This window comes from Prunus mume, linkage group LG2, assembly GCF_029339155.1.
Source record: "Prunus mume cultivar Tortuosa linkage group LG2, ASM2933915v1, whole genome shotgun sequence".
Lineage (NCBI taxonomy): Eukaryota > Viridiplantae > Streptophyta > Magnoliopsida > Rosales > Rosaceae > Prunus > Prunus mume.
Genome location: NC_142699.1, coordinates 592439 through 615523, shown reverse-complemented (window position 1 = coordinate 615523; position 23085 = coordinate 592439). Strand labels below are relative to the sequence as shown.

Below are 23085 nucleotides of genomic sequence, written 5' to 3'. Positions count from 1 at the left end.
CTTCATCTTCAGTTTTCGTGGAACCCAACCTCTGATTTCTAGGGTTTTAGAGGAAGCCAATTTGGGGTTTTTTTGGTTTCGTAGCTGAGATCAATTAGAACGTTGGAGCTATATCAAATGTTAGAGGTGGGCTCCACATGTACACGTCACACCCTCAGATTGATGGGAAAAATCTCAGCTCAGTTGAATGGACCAAACTACCCCTGCCACGTCATTGGTTTAACGGAATTTGGAATGGCGTAGACGGAAAGTGATTAAGTGAAACACGAAACATTGGTCAAGGGGGCAAAGTGGGTCACTTTAACTTTGAGGGGGTAAAGTGAGAATTGACCAATGTTCCAGGGGACACTGTAGCACTTAAGCCTAATTAAAATGAGAGAATGAGAGAAGAATACTTGTTGCCAAGAAGAGAAGTTGCTCCTGCAAAAAAGTTGAGAGTTGAATTGATGGTGGCTGAAGGTTGAGACACAGAGAAGTTGGAAGTTTCTGTTTTGATGGTTGCTGATTGAAGGCTGCAGCGCGCGGGATCCCTTTTAATTTTGGCTGCTGCACTTGCACTGCATATATTGTTTAAATGGGCTACTTTAAGTAAGTGGGCTAGTTGTTTTTTAATTATTGGCTGCCTTCAATTTTTGGCTGGGCAAGTTACTTACTCTCTTTTTTTGGGTCAAAATTTTGGGCCGGGCATGAGCCCAGCCAGCCCATAGCTGGAAGCATCCAGTTTTCTGGTGTTTCAAATGAAAATATATTTCTCAAGTATTAGACACACTTGCGGCATTTAGAAAGCAGTTTCCTTAGAATGAATGGCGAGAAATTCAGTGTCTCATAGCCGTTCTTTTTCTGCCTAATTTCTAAAGCGGCAGTAACTGAAAATTGTCATTTTTTTTTTCTGTCTGGAAAGTATGAATTTGATTTTAGTTTCTGCCACGTGGCAGGTACCCATTAGGTCTTTCTTTGATGCTTCTTGTGGCCCTGTCCAATGAGGCTCCAGGAGTTCCACAAGGTTAGGATGGCCAACCATTATTTCTTCCCCATCAGACTTGATATTTATAAATTCAAAACCCGACTTCGAAGTTTCTTTTCCTGGACATAAATTGTACGTAACAAGAAGGAGAAGAAAACCAAACTTCTCAGTTAGTAAAGAGGAGGGAGAAATCTCCCACTGCTAGGGCGGTTTTCCATCTGAAGGGAAACCGCTCTACCGTCATTATATCTTTGAAAATTCGACTGCCATCAAAGCAGAAGTAATTTTGTCATTGAATTTTCAGTTTAAGGCCAAAATAACTCCTTGTCTATATATGTTTCCATTCATTCTGGAACTGTTGACAAGTTTTTTCATCAACCTGTTTTCTTTTTTCTTCTTGTGGGTTTCTTAAATCCTCTGTAAACACATCAGTTTTAGTTTTATTTATTTATTTACTCTGCATGCATTTAGAGGGACCAGAATTTCATGCTTTGAGTTGGGTTTTTGTGCCCAATTCAAGATATCTAATAATAACCAATACTCCTTCAAAGAAGATAAGGCATGGCTTCAAATTCTGATCAATGCACATCTCCTCTGCCTGGTGCATGGATGAAGGGCAAACTGGTTGGATCTGGGGCTTTTGGCAGTGTCCACTTGGCCATGAGCAAAGCCACAGGAGCACTTTTTGTTGTGAAATCTGCAGCGTCTGGGCATGGAGTTCAGGCTCTGGAGAATGAGGCAAAGATTCTCAAGAGTTTGAATTCGCAATACGTTGTTCGATGCCTGGGGAAGGAAAATGGTGAAGGGAAATGCATCAATGTGTTCATGGAGTACATGGCAGGGGGTAGCTTGTCAGATGTGTCACAGATATTTGGTGGTGCATTGGAGGAAGAGGTGGTTCGTTTGTACACCAGAGAGATTCTTCATGGTCTCAAGCATCTTCATGAAAATGGGATTGTGCATTGTGACCTCAAGTGCAAGAATGTGCTCGTGGGCTCCTCCGGGAATGTGAAGCTGGCGGATTTTGGCTCTGCTAAGAGGCTAAAGGACTCAAAGGCTGATGGGGTTTCCGTGCAGGTTGCTGTGCAATCTGTTGGTGGGACTCCATTGTGGATGGCTCCTGAAGTTTTGAGAAATGAAGGGCTGGATTTCGCTTTGGATATTTGGTCATTGGGATGCACTGTCATTGAAATGGCTACTGGCAGGCCTCCTTGGGGTACCAAGACTTCGAATCCGGTGGCTGCTGTTTTGGAGATTGCTTGTGGCAATGAGAAGCCTCAGTTTCCAAGACATTTCTCAGATGAGGGGTTGGATTTCTTAGCAAGGTGCTTGGAGAGAGACCCGAAAAGGAGGTGGTCTGCTGAGGAATTGCTTAACCATCCATTTGTATCAGGAAATTCAATGAGAGTTTCAAGAAAGGGTGTGGCTTGCTCACCTGCAAGTACTCTAGACATTCGAATTTGTGAGGAGGGTTCTGATTACTCATCAGATCATGGAATGGGGATTCGCGATCGCGATGATTTCCCGAGCATCCCGAGCAGAAATCCTTTCTCAAAGTGCTGTGATGAAGGCAACAGAAGCACAAGAAGGCAGCAGACTGAGAGTCACTTGGAGTCATCAGAAAATTGGGTCACTGTTAGGTAGAGAGACCAGAAAATTGTACATTATCAGAAATTTTTGTTAATGTAGAGAGACAGCTATAGCAAGTAGAGAGAAACAGGTTGCCAGATTTCCAGTAGCTTTTTGGAGGAATACTTTGTTTCTAACCCTGTACACTTATAGATTTGGAAGCAAATATTTACTGTAATTTCAATTAGTCTTCTTGCATTTCTTTGAATGCATTACAATACATCACTCATTTTATATATAGAAACCACTTCTTATATCAATGTCTCTTACGTGAATCGAACCAAGGTGCATTTGGGGGGAGGGGGAGAGTTTGGCCCACTTTTTCATTGTGGTGTCGCCCCGTGTGCAATTTGGCTTATTGTTCGAACGGTCAACAAATTAAGCTCATCGTTTTACACAGATATATCTTCTTCATAGACAAATTTATTTATTTTGGCTTAGATCCTTGCCATTCCAAGTTCCAACCATAATTACTACCCTTGTATACTGTTTTTCTCTTAAAAAAACAATTTTATTAAAAGAACAAAGGATTAATGAAACAATACAAGAATCAAAAATCCCAAGGGCAAAAAAAAAGAGAATTATTGATTAAAAATCCCTAATGACAACCAACCTATCAAATAAATTAATAATCCCTAATGACAGGCTTAAAGCGGAAAACGCATAAATCTCTCATACCCGCCATTTTGTGCTAAAGAGTTTTCAAAATTATGTGCTGAATCAAAACTTGTTGGAGTTGGAGGAGAGGAGAGAGAGCTTCTTTATGTTTGCTTATAAGCCCAAATCCCTCCTCCTTTCTCTCCCAAAACACATTTCTAATTCCCAACTTTCACCACCTCTCTCTTCTCTCCCACCACGCCCTTCCATCCCCCAAACCAAGCAAGCCCATGCTCAAATCATCGTCTCGGGCCTCGCAGCTGATTCGCCACTCATTTCTCACCTCCTCTGCTTTCTTGCTCTGTCCCCATCAACCCCATTTCACTATTCTCTCTCACTTTACCAATCCATCAAATACCCAAGTGTTTTCGCTACCAATAACATGATCCGGTGCTTCGCAAAAAGCGATTCGTCCTCCTCAATCCCTGCTTCTGTTCTCCTCCATGCTGCGAACTTGCATGAAACCCAATAACCATACTTTTACTTTTCTTTTGCAAGCTTGCAGCAGGGCTTTGGCTCTCAATGAAGGAGCTCAGGTTCATACTGTTGCAGTAAAACTTGGTTTTGGCGGATACGTGTTTGTACGGAATGCTTTGATTCATTTGTACTGTTCTTGTAGTAGAATTGAATGCTCGAAAAGGTTATTTGAGGAGAATGCCAGTTCCCGAGATGTAGTTACCTGGAACTCAATGCTAATGGCTTTTTTAAAAGACGAACAGATTGGTGCTGCGGAGAAGCTGTTTGAGGAAATGCCGGAGAGAGACGTGATCTCATGGAGTACGATGATCTCGGGTAACGTGCAGAATGGGCGGTTAGAAGAAGGGTTGGAGTGTTTTAAACAGATGAGAGAGAAGGGGATGAGGCTAAATGAGGCTACATTAGTCTCAGTTCTTTCAGCATCCGCACAATTGGGTTTGCTCGAACATGGTAGATTAGTTCACTCCCTTGTAGAGTCCTTGAATTTCCCGTTGACTGTTTCCCTTGGCACAGCTATAATTGACATGTATGCAAAATGTGGATGCATCGAACAGTCTAAACTTTTGTTTAAAAATATGCCCAAGAAAGATATTTGGACATGGAACGTTATGATCTGTGGATTGGCCTCACATGGCCTTGGGAAAGAAGCACTTGCACTCTTTCAAAGGTTCATTGATGAGGGTTTCCATCCTGTGAATGTCACTTTCATTGGTGTCTTGGGTGCCTGTAGTAGAGCTGGTTTGGTGAGTGAGGGAAGACGTCATTTTAAGTTGATGACAGAGAAGTATAGCATATTACCTGAGATGGAGCATTATGGGTGCATGGTTGATATGTTGGGCCGTGCAGGTTTTTTAGATGAAGCTGTTCAGTTGATCGAGAAGATGACGGTTCCACCAGATCCTGTATTATGGGCAACACTACTTGGTGCTTGTAAGATACATGGATCGATAGAATTGGGTGAGAAGATTGGGAAGAAGTTACTTAAATTGGATCCAACCCATGATGGGCATTATGTACAACTAGCTAGTATATATGCAAAAGCAAGGAAATGGGAAGATGTTATTAGAGTTCGGAGATTATTGGTTGAGCAAAACACCAATAAAGCTGCAGGTTGGAGCTTGATTGAAGCGCAGGGTACAGTTCATAAATTTGTTGCAGGGGACAGAGAGCATGAACGTTCTCTGGAGATTTACAAAATGCTGGAGAAAATTGGAACACGAATAGCAGAATCTGGCTACTCACCAAATGTTTCATCAGTTTTGCATGATATAGGGGAGGAAGAAAAGGAGAATGCAATAAAGGAGCATAGTGAGCGGCTTGCGATGGCTTTTGGCTTGCTTGTAACAGGGGCTGGGGACTGCATTCGAATTGTGAAGAATTTGAGAGTTTGTGAGGATTGTCATGAGGTAAGCAAGATAATTTCAAAGGTGTTTGAGAGAGAAATTATAGTGAGGGATGGAAGCAGATTTCACCATTTCAAGGACGGAAAATGTTCCTGCCTTGATTATTGGTAGCAGCCTTTGCTGTTACCTGCCTTTTTCATTGATATTTTTCCTCATTCTTTTATATTTTTATTCAGAGGCTGTTGCTTTAAATAACTTGAGGAGGGGATAATCTTGTCCGATTAGTGCACCTGCCTGAATCTTGCATTAGATTTCTAGCTGCGACCTTGTAGGTTATCAACTACTAATGTGCTTTCCTTATTAGTTAATTCCATCTTTACCATTTGAATGAAAAATAATAATATGACAATTGAATGGAAATAATATAAGGAAAATATTAAAACTCATGTGCCATCAATATAAAGCACACTTGGTGCCAACAGGCTTTAGCCCAGTAGAAGGTGTATTGATTTAGACTAGTGGTTTTATGTTCGAACTTTTATGGCACATTGACAGTGTGTAGAAAACCCCTCCTATCCAATATCGCTTGTATAAAAAAAAAAGGTTAAGTATCATTTTGGTCAACCAACTGAAATTTTTATTTCAAACGTCCTTAAAACTTTTTATTTTGTACCAAGATGGTCTATCCGTCAAAATCTCTTTATTATTCCGTGAAATCGAGGGACAAAACCGTATTTTTAGGTGAATATCCTCCAGTAAAACGACCAAGCCAACGTAGATTCCCTCCCAGAAATCCTTTATGCTCCACCGCCTAGACGACGACGTTCCAGTCGACTTGCTCTTAATCTTGCACTTCCTGCGAGCGTCTTGTGCCACCGCTGATTTCGGCATCCAAATGCCCGAGTCCAGTTCGTCCACGTCGGAGGACGACGATGACGGCAGAGCAGTAGCATCGTCTTCATCCTCCTCCTCCTCCGCAACTTCCTTATTATTAGGGGCGGCTGCGAGATCTCGTTGACTTTTGTCAAGCGGAAGGTCGCGGTTGAATACGGGGAAAACGGGACCGATCTGGTTGTCGTCAAAGAATACCTAGCTTCCGGAACTTTGAAAAGAGACGAACTCGAAGTCGTCGTCGACATCGTCTTTTCTATGATCATCGTGTTCTTTCTGTTCAACGGAGTTATTGGATTTGTCGAGCAAATTGAGGTTGTCGAACTCTCGGTAGACTTTGGCCGCGACGTCTGCAAGTTTGTTCGAGGAGTAGCTGTTGAAGCTAGGACAGACCAGTCCCTGTTCGAAATCGTCGTCTTGCATTTTTTTTTTTTTTTTTGTTTTTGGTTGGTTGTGGGGGAGAAATAGAAGGGTTGTGAGTAAGTTGGTTTTCCCTCTCTGGTGGAGCTTTTAACAGAAATAGGAGGGAATGCAATCCTGCATTGGCTTGGTCGTTTTACAAGAGGATACTCACCTAAAAATACGATTTTGTCCCTAAATTTCACGGAATAATACACAGACTTTGATGGATGAACTATCTTAGTATAAAATAAAAAGTTTAAGGACGTTTGAAATGAAAATTTCAGTTGGTAGACTAAAATGATACTAGAGTAATAGTTGAGGGACCATTTAGGTCATTAACTCGTAAAGAACACACACTTGGTAATTGAATTTTTCTACCTTAGAATAGTTACTATTCTTTCTTAGAGCCACATGCATGTGCTCTTTATATTTGTTCTTGAGAAAAGTACCGTCAAGTCAAAAGCATGGTTTGTTGATATTGGCTTGCAAAACCAGATGCGGAGGATGAGGAAACGGCATGCTGCAGCAGCGCCAACTGATCGAAAGTCGTAGGGGGACCGGTCGCTTTTTGGCAGGGAGCAGCAGAATGGGAATCATGTCCTAGCGTAAAATCATAGTGGGTATATTCTATGAAAAATAGGTGATGTTAGTTATACCACAATCACATTTTTGATTACCTTTCTAATACATGTGGGTTTTACATATATTAATGGGGGTCCACCTCTATTAGAGAGATAATCACTATAGTGGTCAATAAATATGGTCCAAATAGTATTATTGTCTAAAAAAAAATAGTGTATCGATAACTTTTTTTTATCATACAAATAATGTCATGAAAGGGAGATTCAAACACAAATAATTGATTAAACAACAATTTAAAATCGCAAAAAGAAAAAAAGGAGAAAAAAGTCCCCATATTGCTCCATACCACTTCAGAAGAAATGATATAAAAGTACACGAAATGCTATAATGAGGGTGTCATTTATGGACCCTTCATGTGGACATTTATATTAGTTATATGATCATTTCATTAAGGCCAAAAGTCACTTTTGGTCCCTATCGCTTGCCTCTTTTTCACTTTTGGTCCATGTAATTTCAATTTAGTCACTTTTGCCATTATAGTTTCAAGATTGTAGCAATTTAAGGACAATTAAAGATTTAAGTTAATGTTATTCACGCCGTCAGGGGTATTTATGTCCAATCAGGCCATTTCTACCATTTTATTCAAGTTGAAACTCTCCATTTCATGTTAGAGTGCGAAAAATGGGAATTTGGGTTTAGGGTTCTTCCAAAACCAAGTTTCTATTATGAAATTTGGGGAAATTTGTTGAAGGCCCTATTATGAAATGAAGAGTTTTAGCGCGAATAAAATGGCAGAAATTTCCTAATTAGACATAAATACCCTTGATGGCGCGAATAAAAATGAAGGAATTCTTTAATTGTCCTTAAATTCCTACAATCTCAAAATTACAATGGCAAAAATGACCAAATTAAAACTATATGGATCAAAAGTGACTTTTGGCCTTTCATTAAACTTAAGTGAAGTTATTATTAAGATGAATCATGTGACTAATAATAATATGAATGTTTATATTTATGATTCATATATGACACCCTCACCATAAAACAACTCATAAAAGTACTTACCTTCTTACCATAAAAGTACTTACCTTATTGCTGCCCATTTGACCCACGGCCTTCCTACCCAAATGTGCGAGGCCAAATTTCCGAGTCGACCCAAACGGCATGCTTTTATATTTATTGTTAACAATCACTCAGTCAAGCAAAACGCTACTCATCAGAAAGTGCCAAAGCTGCAGAGGGCTCTGGTTCAAGGAGAAAGACTTCGATAAAACGTGAATAACACTATTTTGCTATTCCCAACCAATGACGTTTTGATAGCGTGACAATACTTCCACGTGGCATAGTATTATTGGTCAGAATAGCAAAATAGTGTTATACCCATTGCAACTAAGTTTTTCTCCTGGCGTCAAGTTCCTTCTTCTCTCAAGTGGTTTCTACACAAAGCGCCATTGCAGCATTGTATTTCTTCTTCACTGCCCTTCAGCTTCAGGTATGCTCTTTGCTTTTTAACAAAATGGGTCTCTTATATTTTCTTTATATAAGGATCCGGTCATTTGATAAAAGGAACTTAAATACATGAAATGTTGAATAGAGAGAGGAACTTTCACAGAAGAAAGAAGAAGCTCATTGAGTAGCCTTTAGAACTACACTACTGCAATGTGGTTCAAAATATTCTCGTTGTCATTTGGGTTTTTAAAGTTTCTTCTAAAATAAGGCTTTTCTTTGTTTTTGTTTTGTTCTTTTCTTTCTTCGGTGCTGTGGAGGATAGCAAATGGAATATTTTTTTAACTTGTGTTTATTTGGCAGGTTTAGGGGAAGCTGTTGGGATACAAGAACTGGGGTTGTGGTTGAATTGGAATTTTGGGTTGGAGATCAATTAACAGGAAAGAGGGTTGAACAATATGCCGAGGAAGAACAAAAGAAGGAAGGAAGAAATTTGTGAAGATTATTGCTTTGCTTGCAAAGATGGAGGAGATGTCAGGGTTTGCGACTACAAGTGAGTTCTGAGATCTTATTGAAAATTGAAATTCTAGTAGGTAATAATGGTTTTTGTTGATAATAAATGGCTACATGTTATATGACCGTGTTCATTTGCTTGTGTTTTGAGATGTCCCTGTGAATTATACCACATTTTTTCCCAGAAAATTAGCCATAAGTACCAAAAGAGGTTCCTGCTTTTTTGTTCTGTTCGGCTTATTTGTTAGTTTTTGGGGTTTATAATTTAGGGTTTTTAGGATTTTCAGCTTTTACCTCTAAATTCTAGAGACTATACCCTAAGCCCTAAACAGAATATGGACAATCCAAAAATCGATTTAACTAAGAATGTGATTCTCATTGATTACATTTCGTTACATGGTAAATTTAACCGAATTACAGTGTGTTTATTAGGAACTAGTTGGGTATTTTGAGGATCTAGGGCCCCAAAAACCTGAACGAAAAGAAAGGTAGACAAGGATAGTTACTCATTGTTTGAAATGTATTATAGGACTTGTTCTCATTTGAATCATCAAAGGGGCATCTCACTAGTGTGAATTTCAGGCACATAACATTAAGACACATATCATGTTCTATGCCATTGGATGAAAATTCAATGGTTAGAATACCAGTGGTTTTTAGCATGCAAGTAGCTGGTATGTTTTGTACTGACCGCTCAAGTTTTATCTACGACTTAGAGCATGATATGTTTCTCATTAAGATACTTAACATTCTGTGCCTTGATATTCATCATCTAACCAGCTGTAAGATTATGAAAAAACAATTTGCAGTAAATCAAGGATGAGATTCTGAAAGGAAGAACTCCCCCTCACCTCCCCTCTTAATTTCACTTTTGGTCATTTAGTTGAAGTGTCTATCTGTATTTCTCAGGGATTGTCTTAAAGTTTATCATCCTCAATGTGTTGGAAAAGATGACTCATTTTTGAAGAGCAAAGATCGCTGGACTTGCAGTAAGCTCAAAATTTATTCTGTGGTGATGATTCAGCTTTACATCTTGTCATTGTCAATAAAATATGGCAAGATTTACTGCATTCAATATGCTATACTATGCATGCATTCTCAAAAACTATCTTATGCTGTGCGTGAAACCCGACTAGACATGTCTTAATTATTCACCTCAAAGATGTCTTCCAATTTTAATTTTAATTTGTTTTCCTTTTTTCAACATTTCAGACTGGCATTCTTGCTTCATATGCCATAAAACTGCGAAGTTTCATTGCTTTTGCTGCCCAAAAGGTGTATGCGGAATCTGTCTCTGGGATGCTGAATTTGCCCTTGTTAAAGGGGGTGAAGGATTTTGCAGTCATTGCTTGAAGCTTGCAATACTGATAGAAGAAAAGTTGGATGTTGATTCTGATGGGGTATGCTTGTTTCTGATTAATTTTAAGAAAAGGTGTCTCTTAATTTCATTATCGCTTCTGAATACATAATACACAATATGCATACATAGAGTCCCCTTCTTTTGAAGGATTCCTCAAATAATCTTACCTTAATTGAGACCACCTTATCAGGTCCACCATGCATTGTATTTCAACGATCCAAACTGTCTATTTTTCAACTCTTCATTCATGGATCATTGTTGCAAAAGAATTAGACAAATTGAAAACCATTAAAACATGTAGTTATTACCAACAAAATTAGACGAACATGGTGCTTCAAGAAAACACTAAAATGACAACCATTTAATTGAGTAGTTAAATGGTTTTGGATTTGAATGATTTTTTTTGCAGGGATGATCTTTGGTTGGAAGACCTAAAAAATAGATAGTTTGGATTAGTGATATACAGTTTGAAATCTATTGAGAACGTAAAGTCCATAAGAGAAACTTTGAAATAATAATTGGTTTTTTCTTTTAAATACTTTATCCTTTTTCACTTGAAGTTGTACTGTTATTTCTTTGATGTACAATTAAATGGATGTTTTTTTTTTGGGTAATGTATGTATGTGAAGAAATTAAATTTTTTTATTTGTGATGTCAAATTGTCAACTATATGACTCGGGATGACCCTATGGTTCAATTAGTGACCTGTGACCTGGTTACTTTTCTCGGTTAATGAATGAATTTATTTCTTATAATGTGTTTTCCCTCCTTTTTTATCCTTCTTTTTTTTTTTTTTTTTTTCTGTCCTTTTGGTTTGTTTTGGGAAGTGCAGCAGGTCTTCTGTGGTTTGATAATATAAAACTCCTGCTTTGTTCTCTTGTCACCTCAGAATATGCTCCTTTGATTTTCAGGGCAGAGTAGACTTCAAAGAAAGAAATACGTTAGAGTTCCTATTCCAGGAATATTGGCAAATAATAAAAGAGAAGCAAGGCTTATCTGCAGAACATGTTCACCATGCAAAAAACTTATTGAAGAGTGGTAAGAACTACAGGTGTGACTTTGAGTCAAATGAAATTCGTAAAACAGAAGAAAGTTTTTCTGAATCTGATGAAGAAAGTGATTACGATGACTGGAAAGGTAAAGAAGAATACATGCCAGTTAGCAAAAAGAAGAGGTCCAAGGGAAAGCTGAGTGCAATGAAAAGAAAAGTAAAAGCAAAGAAAATAGAGTTTATAGGATGGGGGTCAAAATCTCTCTTAAGTTTCCTCACTTCCATTGGTAAGGACACAAGCAAAGAGTTATCGCAGAATGAAGTTACCACTGTAGTTACAAACTACTGTAAAGAAAACAACCTTTTTGACCCACAGAAAAGGAAGAAAGTAGTTTTTGATGCAATGCTACAGTCTCTTTTAGGAAAGAAATCAACGAGTGTAAATAGGATATATAACCTTCTGACTGCTCATTTTTGTGACAATCTGGAGTTAACCGAGGATGATGAGACTGGGTCTAGTTCCGAAGACAAAGATCAGAATTTTATGGTGACCTGTAAAAGGCAGAACAAGTTGATCTCAGATGGACAACCTCAAAAGAAAAAAGTAGTTCCAAATGTGCTTAAAAGCTGTTTTGCTTCTGTAATTGCTGAAAACATCAAGCTTCTGTACCTGAAAAGGAGCTTGGTGGAGGAATTGTTAAAGCAACCTGAGACTTTTGATGAGAAAGTAGTAGGAAGTTTCGTGAGAGTCAAATCTGACCCAAATGATTATTCACAAAAAAATTCTCACCAGCTCTTGCAAGTTAAAGGTATATTTCTTAGCAATGGCTACTAATATTTAACGGTAATTATTGTTCGCCTTTTTTTTTTTTTTTGGATATTAGAACTCAACTCCACTTGCTGGAAATTGTTTTCAGCAATTCGTGAAAGTAAGATCCATTATATTTTTGGTGTTAGCCGAGGGGAATACCATCTGTCTGTTTGTCGTGTTTGTTAGCTGGGGATATATTTTTAACAGAGATTGCAACATCTGCTATTGTCAGATATTAGACAAAATAAAATATCGTCAATATTTAATTCAGCATGTTAACTTGATATGAACCGTTAGCCCATTTCCTACAGTTCAAGATTTTGGAGTAAGGTGGTTGTCACACATTGGATCAGAGTTTTGGTTGCATAAGGTCTTTAGGTTCCAAACCAACAATCCATGTTTCCCACTTGTTTATTGATCTCAAAAGTGCATTGTAGATGTTGCACATGCATGATGGGGGTGTTAGCTTAATATATATTGTTGGCCTTATTTCATAACAGCTCAAGCTTTTACAGTTCTGATTGTACCACAATCAGCATGCCCCTCACAATAACTTATATTGGGTTTGGGAGCATGTGGGGCCTAACATGTGGATTGTCTGCTCTGATACACTGAAAGAATTAGGACATCCAACCCAAAACAAATTGGGAATGGGTGGAGAGGCCCTAGATTTTATGAACTAGGGTCCTATGCTTCACGTTTCCGATGTGGGGTTTATATTCTCAACACAAACATCTCTTTTTGTGCTAATTGAGCAGAATCTTTGAAGAGATAAAGCAACCTGCAAGATGATCATACTTATAGATTGAACTTGTTTTGAATTTATTAAGGGTATGGAGTTGAGTTTTCCAACAGATACGGCTTGCAGGTTTGAATGAAAACTTTTCCAACAGATATGGCTCGTGGTTATCAATGAAAACTAAGTATTAAGACTTTGTCAAAAGAAAAACATGTCTATGTATACGTTTTGTTTCATTAGGCAATTAGCATTTGGTTTTCTTTGAAGTATCAAACAGCATTCTTTCTAGTTTTTAGCATTTCAACTGTTCTATTTTGGCTGATTTTTTATTGAGGGGGCTCATCAATTATCTGGTGGCAGTACCACATTGTTTTATCTAGTTGAGGCTCTTTTTTTTTTCTTTTTTTTTTGGACAGAAAGTAGCTCAGGGAAATACTTTTTTAAGCCAAATATATTTGAGGAATGTTTGTTTAAATTGGTTTAAAGAACCATAAAATTGTTAGATACATTTTATTGAAATGAATTTGGAATGGTGAAATAATATGCAGCTTTCTGAATTTGAAATTACTAGATCCAATGATTAATAATATCTTGTAGGAAGTGATATTGTTCGAGCTGAAAACTTGTGTGTCGTTCCTTTATCCAATATAAATTGAAATATATTTTAATTTCAAATTCCATGTGCACAATTTAACTATACAGCATAAACCAAAATCCTCATGCTCTCATTATCCAAATGCAGCACTATGAGAAAGGGATGGAATTTTAAATTATTTCCATGAAGTTTGTTCTAGATTTGACTCAGGTGTCTTCAAAGGTTTAGGTTCTCTTATTTCCAGACTTGATTGAAATGATTTCTGATTTCATATAGTTCACATTTATTTGTTACAGTGGACTGTCAGATAGATTAAATAACAGGTAATAATACTGAGTTAGGCTTTTATGAGTTCTATCTATTTAGGCTCAAAATTTGTATTACTTAATAAGAAAATTTATCTCCTTTTGATGTGTAACTTCAAGCTGTCTCATAGTGATTGGATGTTATGAATTGTGATAATTAGAGTATCCAACCCAAAACCAATTGCCAATGGATGGAGGGCTTAGGTTTTTATATTTTTTAGATGCAATGCTTAGAATACCCATGTGGGCCTGCTTAAGTCAAACACATGGATCAACTATAATAGGTGATGTGAAGCACACGTGGACAAATTGTTCCTGAAATGTGAATGAATTGATTGCTCATTCTTATACCATGATGAAGTTAGAGCATCCAACGCAAAATCAATTGGTCTGGATGAAGAGACTGCTAGGCTTTTTATTATGAGATGCAAGGCTTAGGATATTCAATGTTAGATGTTTATATTTTCAACACTAGTTGTATGATCACCTCAATATTTAGCCTTCAAATGGAGAGCCTCCTAATTCATAAATGCTAAAACTATAATCCTGTTAGTTTTGTCCTCGGATGATCACCCTTACACTTTGTATTATATTGTCCTCTTGACAGGCATAAAGAAAACTTCGAGGACTGGTGTTATGAATACAGAAGTTTTCTTGCTGTTTTCCAATATGTCAAAAGATGTACCTATCAGCAAGCTGTCAGATGATGACTTCTGTCAGGTAATATAATTGTGACTGTTTGATTGTTGAATGATAAAAAATTTCAAATAAGTAGTCAAAGTTAACTATGGTGGTTTTATTATTTAAAAAATAAGGTAATTAGAATGAAATTTTTGTCAGTTAAGTTTTTTCACTATTTAGAAAATTAAAGATATAGGCCAGGTGTCTAGGTTAGAGCTGAGCTTGTCCAGAGTTGAGCACTGTAAGGTACCTTAAGGTTTGTCAGATATAATTTTTAGTAATTCATGGTCATTAAGGGAACTTTGAGTCTTGTGCTTAATTGTTGTTCCCCATTACCCATAGAGATTGTTCTTTAATTTCAAAAACAAATCATAGTTCCAGTGGTAGAGAGGATTTACCTCTACACCTAAGAACAGAGTGCAAATCAATTACAGTTACTGCATATTTATGTTTCGTAATTGTTTCCCACAGGAAGAATGTGAAGATTTGCATCAGAGAGTGAAAGATGGCCTACTTAAAAAGCCCACTGTTGTAAGTTCTTCTGAAATACCCGGGTTTGCAGCTAGTATTTGTATATATTCCAACCGGTTAACCAGAACTTTCTTGTTGATAGGCAGAGCTTGAACTGAAGGCTAGACATCTGCACGAGGTTATAATGAAGCATGTATGTTTTCTTGATTTAACCCCTAAAAAGAATGTCTGTTTTCTATGCTGTGATAATTCATTCAAGATTCCCAATAGCTTGAAGTGTGACTTCAGGTGTCTAGCAAATGGGTATGGGGCATGCTTAAGAAAGATTTGGACAGTAAGTTATGATTTGATTGAACTGTTAAAAAAATATATATAAAAAGTCTATTTAATGGTAAATGAAAATTTTAAACTTTAAAGCCAAAAATTAAAAAAGTCTGTTTGGTCCCTGCGTTTAGAAGCAATTCTTAACTCTAGAGAGCAGAAATAGTGCCGAAAATGAAAAACCATCTTTGGAAATTTCTAATTCGGACAAACAGGCTTTATGAAACCATGTACCCTCGTTTAGCTTTGTAGGGAAATCCCACCAACAGATTGCCACACTGTTTAAAATTTCTACCCTGCGCCATTATGGAGTGATTGGGACTACATACTGAGTATTCCCTCGTATATATCATAGAGATAAATTATAAAATTATGTTTTGTTCTGTATTTCAATTAGATTTATATTGTTCTCAGAGGCACCAGAGCTTTACTTAGAACTCATTTTTAATATAGAGTAGTATTTAGAAAATAACTACTTGACCATGAATGCTCACAATGCCAATGATTTATCGAACAGATCTTTAAGCTCAAATGCAATATAAGGCATTGTGCAATGATCTGTTCTTTCTATTAGATTTTCATACCCTCCATTATTTGCTTGTCTGTCTGGTATCTGGATTTTCTCATTCTTGCTTGGCGGTTGATTTTGCTGTTCATCTTTGCATTATCTGGTCATAAACATCTCAGTGGATGGGAAGAGAGCTGTCCCTGTTGCAGAAGCGCATTGACCAGGCAAATGAAAAAGGATGGAGGAGAGAATATCCTTTTACTAATGCTATCAACATAGTAAAGATTTTGGAATAATAACATCTCTTGTACACATGTATAATTGTGGCAACCCGTAGATTTAGGGAGAAGTTCAAATTGTGAAGCAGCCAGTTGACCGCCAAATTCTGGACAGTTCTGATAACTTCCTTGGGTTTGTTGCATTTATGCAATTTAATATTTCGTTTGGTACTTTGTGTCAGTTATTAAGTTTCTTATGTGACCCTTTGACCGGAGATATTTAGGTCTTTGTACTTTCTTTCAGTCGGTAAGTTTCTTATGTGACCTTCTGAATGCATGTCCTTCAAATGGGAAGTAGTAAGTATGCTTCTTGTTATTAGGTATTATATTAAGTCGAGATGGAGCTAAATGGAACTTAGTCATGGGTTTTTGTCAATCATATTATTTTCAGAAATATGTTCTTATACTGCTTAAAGGGCATCAGTTCCACCCTTTGGGTAGTCCTACTGCAGTTTCTAGCACATTTCCAGGTTGGGTCTTCATCAGATTGTCTACATTACTAAACCTATTTGGATTGTTTGCAAGATGAAACTTAAATTTGGCATTCCCCTTATGCCTAGGTAGTAGGTACTATTTTATGTAGATGAGAAATCTGTGACCCTTGACCTACATACGCTTGCTCAGTACATGGATAAGAAGCTGCTTCTTGAAATGCCATCAGAACAATCACGGTTGTTAAATGAGGTTCCGGAAGTAATTGCAGATATAGAAAATTTTGAACCTACTCTTGAGAATTCTCCGAGCCATGATAAACGAGAACATGATGTTTTGCCTGAAGCACTCAGAGGATCTTCTCAAACTCCCAGCTCTGATAAACGAGAAAATTTTGAACCTACTCCTGAGAATTCTCCGAGCCATGATAAACGAGAACATGATGGCTTGCCTGAAGCACTCATTGGGTCTTCTCAAACTCTCAGCTCTGGTTTAGCCAATGGAACATTGTACTATCCAAAGGGCGGAATAGATCCAGCAGGTTTGCTAAGCTTCTAATTCTAATTTATTGATTCAGCATTGTTAAGAAGCTGCTGCTTGAAACACCATAAGAACAATTGCGGTAATTAAATGAGGTTCCGAAACTAATTGCAGATATATCAAAATTTGGATCTGCTCTTGAGAACTCTTCTAGCCAGGATAAACAAGAAAATGATGGCTCACCTTTTTCAGCCATCAAAGCGCCCTCTCAAACTCCCAGCACTGATTTAGCCAATGGAACCTTGTGCTATCCAAATGGCAGAACAGATCCAGCAGGTTTGTGACGCTCTCATTCTTGACTATAAATTCAATATTGTTTCCTCAAGTTCTTATTTGGTTCCATTTATCAATGAGAATCTGGGCATGCTTGCATGCTTAATGTTTCTAGATCATGATAAGTTCAATCATTTGACTGTTGAATTCTGAGAGTGACTAGTATTAGATGTACCTCTCACAACATTTTAAGTATCTTGCAATTCTAGACGTTATGAAATTCTACTCTTTCTTTGGAGTGAGGTGGTTGATGAATATGAAATTTATGCCAACACAACTGAATTCATTTTTCCACTGTACTTCCTCCTAAATTCTGTTTTTGTTATGCCAGTCTTTTTTCCCTTCATATAGTGCTTACTCCTTTGATGCTTTCTGGTCACTTCACTTGGTAACATGTCATGTGAACAACTGGCTCTTTGTGGGGGCAGTATTTTTCTTTTTCTTTTTTTCCTAAAACAGAAGAACTATCATCAACAAAGATACTCATGGATATAAGTTTTATAAAAAAACTAATGTTCTCTCAAGTACTGTCATCAACAAAGATACTCATGGATATACGATACTCAGTGAATCTTTCAGGTTTTCACTAAAATTAAAAGCCATGATAAGTCCTGATGCTTTGATAAACCTATTAAAGAAGGCCTCACCTCAGTACATACTAATATTAAAACATAATGTTCTCTCAAAACAAAACATAATGTAGAAAGCGAAGCACTTATATCCTATGGTTTCCTCTATGCGAAATCAATATAAATATAAATTGAAATTGCAAAATGAAAAGACGGTTCAACTGCGATTATAAACCTGATAGGAAGGTATTTTATATAAATTGGAAGCCTGATACACTCATAGAAGTAAAGAGTAGCAATCTTAGGATCTTTTCCCAAAATCTAGTGTAATAAAGAGAGTCTAGATCGAACAACAATACTCTAAAAGGAGTGTCTGACTGCTGTGACTTTGACAGAAGCCTCACCCCTCTCCCTACCATCGAGCAAGTAAACTCCCCTTGGAGCCTCACCTTCAGGAAGGCATCGCAAGGAAGAGTGACAAGAGACTTGCTTGTCTTTTATCTGAAGCTAGGCGCCAGGTGCTTTGCTTGCCCCGCTTGCCAACTCACTAAATGGTTTTTGGTTTAGGACGGGTTGTAGGGATGAATGAAATTGGTTCAAAGGGGTGTGATATCAGTAGCATGTTTAACCTGGGAATCACTCAACCAAGGACAATAGGATCACTCAAATGTTGCTATTCTGGACTCAATCAACGTGACTGAGTCAAATGTTTGATTGAATCAAGGTTACTTGCAAAGAATTTTTTTCTTTTCCTCTAATGAAATTTCACTCGCTTCCCTCCTACATTTAGGACATACATTGAAGTAATAGACTATTTGGTTACCCCAGAAAATATTTATTGTCTAAGAGAGTTTTAGGTAAATCTCTAGATAAGTCTTAAAATGGATGCACTGTATTAGTTAGAGGTGTGAAATGGGCAGTGTCGCGCCAGTCCAACCCATTTTATTTAGGCCCATTCTTGCTCCATGTTGACCCTGTAATAATCGTGTTGTGCTCATGATGTGCCCAGATAACCAAGATTTAGACCAGCACGGCCTGCGGCGCTTACAACTTATTTGTTCTCATGTTCTACTTTTGTCATGTTATAATATTGATTGATATCACACAGAGAAGCCTACGAGGCATGAGCGCAAAAACTTTAGTATATAAAGCATCTTAAACACAATGCTTGGTTCTATGCATCCTTCTAAATGCACTGCCCAACATAGAAGTATTAGGGATACATCAAAGCCGGACTATAAGGCAATTTAACAAAGACTTGGTTATCTTGGTGCATTCACATCCTCTACATGTGCCATTGGGGGACTACATTGATCTGAGTTGTATTCACCGGTGGATCAGAGCTCTTGGCCTATGCAATCTGATGATACAAACCTCGTTTAGAATGCCTTGCCTTTAAGTAAGGTTTTTTTTTTTTTTTCTCTCTTTCGTGCGGTGAATTTATGTACCGTTTTGTGTCGTTGATTTGTTAGTGGTGACGCCCTTTCAATGATTCTACTTTAAAACAGAAGAGAAACAATTCTGCTAGATTTGTTTCTGAAAAGCTGACCAGAGTTTCATATTCTGTCTCCAGAAGTCCAAGGTGGTATTCATCATGGAAGGCACCGCCAATATGTTCATGTGGAAAAAAAGTCTTCTAAAGTGTTGTTTCCTAAAGCACTCGAACAAAAATCTCTTGATTTTGCTTCTAAAGGCCAACCTGATGTCAGCCACCAAAAGCCACACCATTTTAGTTCAGATATCATTGGTGAAAGGCCAAGTGAACCAGAAGATGTTCAACACAAAGTGAAAAATCAAAGCACATCTGAAGCTGAGTTTATTGAGTTAAGCGATGATGATGAAGATGTAAGGGGTGAAATTGTAGCACCTGCATTTGAAGACCCATATTCTGCTTTATGGCATTGTGTGAGTCCTCTTGGTGACACAAGGGGCCCCTTTAAAATGTCATTGTTAAAGCAGTGGAATGACTCTAGTGATCGTGAATTGAAATTCAAGGTTTGGAGGGAGGGTCAAACGAAAGAAGAGGCAATCTTTCTTACTGATGCTATTCGCCAAAACTTTCCTGGTATGTAGATGTAGTACTTAGTCAGTGGTGAACGAAGACGTAGATATGTGCCCAAATTGAAAGGCGCCGTCGACAGAAATCTTCTGAAGAAATAGAAGGGAACTTATTTTGAAAACTAAATTGTAGGTATGTTTTAGCATGCATGGTAATGGTAGGGACGCAATGTAAGTACCTCATAGGAAGCCAAAAGTTGGGTGGTATATTTTGAGTCAAGGTTAAGGTATCTAATCAAGGGAATGATTGGTTATATACTTCTAATCTAGGCCATTGAATTGCATCTAAGAGACTACCAATACATTTAGTGAATGCAATCAAACGGCCAAGATTAGAAGTATGTAACCAATGCTTAACATAAAATATTTATTGGAGAATCTCTAATCAATCAAGTTTTTGTACAAACATCATTTTGGGTGTATGTATATTTTATTGCATGCAGGCAGCTACCACATTTCTTGATCGAAGGCCATATTTGTTGTTTGGAAGAAAAGGCCTTGTGCGCTAATTCAGTATACCCAAATTTCTTCATCAATCCCTTTGAAGATATACGGGTAAAGCTTTTTTCAAAACCCAAAAATAAATAAATAAATAAATATCCAAAATAATAATGGAACCTCTAGTGAATTTTCAGTTAGAAATAAGTTTACAGTAATCAAAGACATTGAAGCATTGGAGGCTATAAGGGCGTACATATAATTTCTGTTGAAATCAATATTTCTATCTTTTCATACTCTCCACATCGGCGCTAACATCAATTTTTAATACCAGGGTTGCAATTGGAGCAAGCAACCCAAGAGACTTCCTTGGCATATCTCAAGAGGACCAGAAATGAATTTTAAGAAGCTACTCATTGTATTCGACATATAATTATAAACCGCAGTTCCACTGAAATTTATATTGAAAATGAATCAAATGTTGTTGCCATCTCTCTTGGAAAAACATTCCTCAAATTTTTATTTTTTTTCGAAACATCCTCTTGCACATCTGTTGTCTTAGTACTAATTCCTGCAACCAAAGAAACTAATGTAACTGAAGTTCAATGAAATGAAAGCGAATAGAGGACAACGCCATCGGCAATATGGCATCGACTTGTATCCCATCTGGTCGCTAATCTGTGGTAGCAGGATAGGGCATTATATTCCATCTGTATTAAATATTGTGAGTTCTGATATTAGGCCTTCTTTCATCCATAAAAGAAAGCCTCAGCTTTCCATTAAGCTTGCACAGGATTCTCAGTGCTTATCTCAGCAGTTTCTGTCCTCAAAGCTTGTAGCCTTTCCTTCAGTTTCTTACTCTCTTCAAAGTTTACCTTCCTCTTCACAGCTTTCTGTAGGACAAATAGAAAGTAATCCTTAAGATTCTACAAGAATATATTTTTTCCAAAAAAAACAGAAAGAAAAAAGACCCAAATAACTAAGACTTACTTCCTGCCGAAAACAACGGTCAAGCTTTATTTTGAGATCTGTACATTCACCAAAGAATTTGCCAATAGGATGATCTACATGACACTTCTGAAAATCCTCGATTATCTAGACACAGAAGAAACTAAATAAAATTAGAGGATATATCTATCAACTTGCTGCTAAATGTAACTTGAATTGCTAAATTGACACTTCTAACACCAGAAATTAACAATCACAACACAAATAATAGCTCACAAGGTAAGAGTCTTAATGGTATTCTCTATCGAAGTTTTTATCACAGTAAAGCAACATGCCAAGACAGCCATTTATATCACTTCTCTTCTGTAGATTAAAAAGAGATTGTGTGGTCAAAACCTTCTTCCTTCAATCCCATATAAGTTCTAACTCCTAACTGTATCCAACTACTCAAAACTAGCTGCATAACTCCTGTAACAATACACTCTTGCCTATTTGTCTATTGGTGTTTGTAGATAAATGAATTATTTAGGTTACACAAATCTTTCCTCTTTTTGCTATTTGAAACCACACACTATATATATGGCTTGAACTCTGGCTAGCCTGTATGAGTTAAACCACATGATTTACCAAGCACTTTGAAGCGAAGATTAGGTTATTGTCGAGGTGAAAGTGCAAGATTTGAGGAGTTCAAGCAACCCCAATCGCCCCATTTGATGACTCCCCAGGCGTAAGCACAAAACACAACTGTTCAATTTTCACAATTGGACAGCGATTCATGGTATACATATACATATACATATACATATATTGTATGAGACTATGAAGCAATTTAGACAGTGATTCATGATTCTTCAACTACACAAATGGAGATGATCCAATTTCAAATCCAAACCCCATTAGGTGAAAAATGGTACTCAATGGTACGTATGAATGCAATAATAAAGAGATAAATAATCAATAAAATAGAATAAAAAAACAAAAAAAAGATGAAGAAAGTAGTAAAAGGGATGGAGAACTCACTTCTGCACACATGGGGTGCTTGTGTAGCGTTAATGGAGGATGCATCTTCAACGCCCAATTGATTCAACGTCTCTAGCACCCTGCAAAAAACTACACCAACCCTTTTTTAAATATTTTTTTTATATTATATTTATTTTGACATTGTGTTCGTATAAAAGGAAACAGTACCCAACCCAGCAAACATTTTCGATATAGAGAAATAGAATTATCAAATCAAGCATGAAATTTTGGGGATATAGGGGAAATAGGTTTTCAATTTGGACGATAATTATAACCAGAGATAGGACAGATAATAGAAACATACCTTTTAGTTATTGGGTAAGAGGTTTGCTTTGGGTAATTGAAGAAATGGATCAGTTCCAAAAGTGTCCAACAATGTTAATGCTCCTCCTCCGCAGCAGCACCGGCACCGGCAGCAGCTGATGATGGGCTACCAACCACCAAGTTTTTGTGCTCAACTGTGAGTTTTTGGGCCGAATGTGGAGTTACTCGGCCTAGAGTCATTTGCTTTAAGAGCTTAATTGACACTTTTTTAAAATAATTTTTTTTATTAAGAGAGCTTATTTGGCGTAAGGTGCTTGAAGTTGTAGCTCAAGTGCTTACGAGCATTTACCTTGCACCTGAGGTCCTAGATTTGACTTCGGCTCCCCTAATATCCCTTGTATCAAAAGAGAGTTTATTTGGCAGTTCAATCTAACTTAAGGCATCAAACAACATCTTACTCATAGGTTAGCTGCTACTTCCAAACCCCAATTTGTTAGACGAGTTATATGGCATGAATTCCAGGTTGTCATATTTCCATTTTCATTTTTCGTTTTTATAGTAATTCCGCGCTCAGCTGAG

At 37.4% G+C, this 23085-nt stretch overlaps 3 protein-coding genes and 2 pseudogenes across 7 annotated transcripts; 3 read left to right on the top strand and 2 right to left on the bottom strand.

Moving 5' to 3' along the window:
- Nucleotides 1-1089: 1089 nt before the first annotated feature.
- On the top strand, nucleotides 1090-2771 carry LOC103318984 (mitogen-activated protein kinase kinase kinase NPK1-like). Its single transcript, XM_008220464.3, has one exon. The coding sequence runs from the start codon at nucleotides 1526-1528 to the stop codon at nucleotides 2606-2608; it is 1083 nt and encodes a 360-aa protein (XP_008218686.1). The 5' UTR covers nucleotides 1090-1525; the 3' UTR covers nucleotides 2609-2771.
- A 468-nt stretch (nucleotides 2772-3239) lies between these two features.
- Nucleotides 3240-5359, top strand: LOC103318983 (pentatricopeptide repeat-containing protein At5g66520 pseudogene; annotated as a pseudogene).
- Nucleotides 5360-5684: 325 nt separating this feature from the next.
- Nucleotides 5685-6560, bottom strand: LOC107880238 (uncharacterized; annotated as a pseudogene).
- A 1628-nt stretch (nucleotides 6561-8188) lies between these two features.
- LOC103319042 (uncharacterized protein At5g08430-like) lies at nucleotides 8189-20934 on the top strand. Of its 4 annotated transcripts, none has more exons than XM_016791821.2 (12): nucleotides 8189-8437; nucleotides 8755-8944; nucleotides 9814-9893; nucleotides 10117-10304; nucleotides 11176-12064; nucleotides 14313-14425; nucleotides 14858-14917; nucleotides 15000-15050; nucleotides 15866-15936; nucleotides 16579-16937; nucleotides 17051-17212; nucleotides 19352-20247. In XM_016791821.2, exons 2-12 carry the CDS (start codon nucleotides 8850-8852, stop codon nucleotides 19849-19851), a joined length of 2568 nt encoding a protein of 855 aa, XP_016647307.1. In that variant the 5' UTR covers nucleotides 8189-8437; nucleotides 8755-8849; the 3' UTR covers nucleotides 19852-20247. The 4 variants fall into 4 exon arrangements, 2 of the variants coding, with proteins under 2 accessions (XP_016647307.1, XP_088902154.1); XM_089046028.1 differs by lacking the exon at nucleotides 8189-8437 and adding an exon at nucleotides 8475-8609; XR_016124163.1 differs by lacking the exons at nucleotides 8189-8437; nucleotides 19352-20247 and adding exons at nucleotides 20280-20391; nucleotides 20609-20934 and having other exon boundaries at nucleotides 8480-8944.
- Nucleotides 20705-22847, bottom strand: LOC103318972 (Cytochrome c oxidase biogenesis protein Cmc1-like protein). Of its 2 annotated transcripts, none has more exons than XM_008220451.3 (4): nucleotides 22547-22847; nucleotides 22243-22322; nucleotides 21265-21369; nucleotides 20705-21167 (listed from the first exon to the last, which is right to left on the bottom strand). In XM_008220451.3, the coding sequence occupies exons 2-4, from the start codon at nucleotides 22285-22287 to the stop codon at nucleotides 21054-21056; spliced, it is 264 nt and encodes an 87-aa protein (XP_008218673.1). In that variant the 5' UTR covers nucleotides 22288-22322; nucleotides 22547-22847; the 3' UTR covers nucleotides 20705-21053. The 2 variants fall into 2 exon arrangements, with proteins under 2 accessions (XP_008218673.1, XP_008218671.1); XM_008220449.3 differs by having other exon boundaries at nucleotides 22243-22332; nucleotides 22547-22836.
- Nucleotides 22848-23085: the final 238 nt, after the last annotated feature.

What these genes read in the sequence shown, in the direction of transcription:
- LOC103318972 (XM_008220451.3), bottom strand. Translation starts at nt 22,287, where the DNA reads ATGCATCCTCCATTAACGCTACACAAGCACCCCATGTGTGCAGAA. An exon ending in AGCACCCCATGTGTGCAGAA is followed by an intron (nt 21,370 to 22,242) that starts GTGAGTTCTCCA and finishes TTCTGTGTCTAG; the next exon opens with ATAATCGAGGATTTTCAGAA. An exon ending in ACCGTTGTTTTCGGCAGGAA is followed by an intron (nt 21,168 to 21,264) that starts GTAAGTCTTAGT and finishes TTTGTCCTACAG; the next exon opens with AAAGCTGTGAAGAGGAAGGT.
- LOC103318984 (XM_008220464.3), top strand. Translation starts at nt 1,526, where the DNA reads ATGGCTTCAAATTCTGATCAATGCACATCTCCTCTGCCTGGTGCATGG.
- LOC103319042 (XM_016791821.2), top strand. Translation starts at nt 8,850, where the DNA reads ATGCCGAGGAAGAACAAAAGAAGGAAGGAAGAAATTTGTGAAGATTAT. An exon ending in CAGATGATGACTTCTGTCAG is followed by an intron (nt 14,426 to 14,857) that starts GTAATATAATTG and finishes TGTTTCCCACAG; the next exon opens with GAAGAATGTGAAGATTTGCA. An exon ending in ACGAGGTTATAATGAAGCAT is followed by an intron (nt 15,051 to 15,865) that starts GTATGTTTTCTT and finishes TAAACATCTCAG; the next exon opens with TGGATGGGAAGAGAGCTGTC.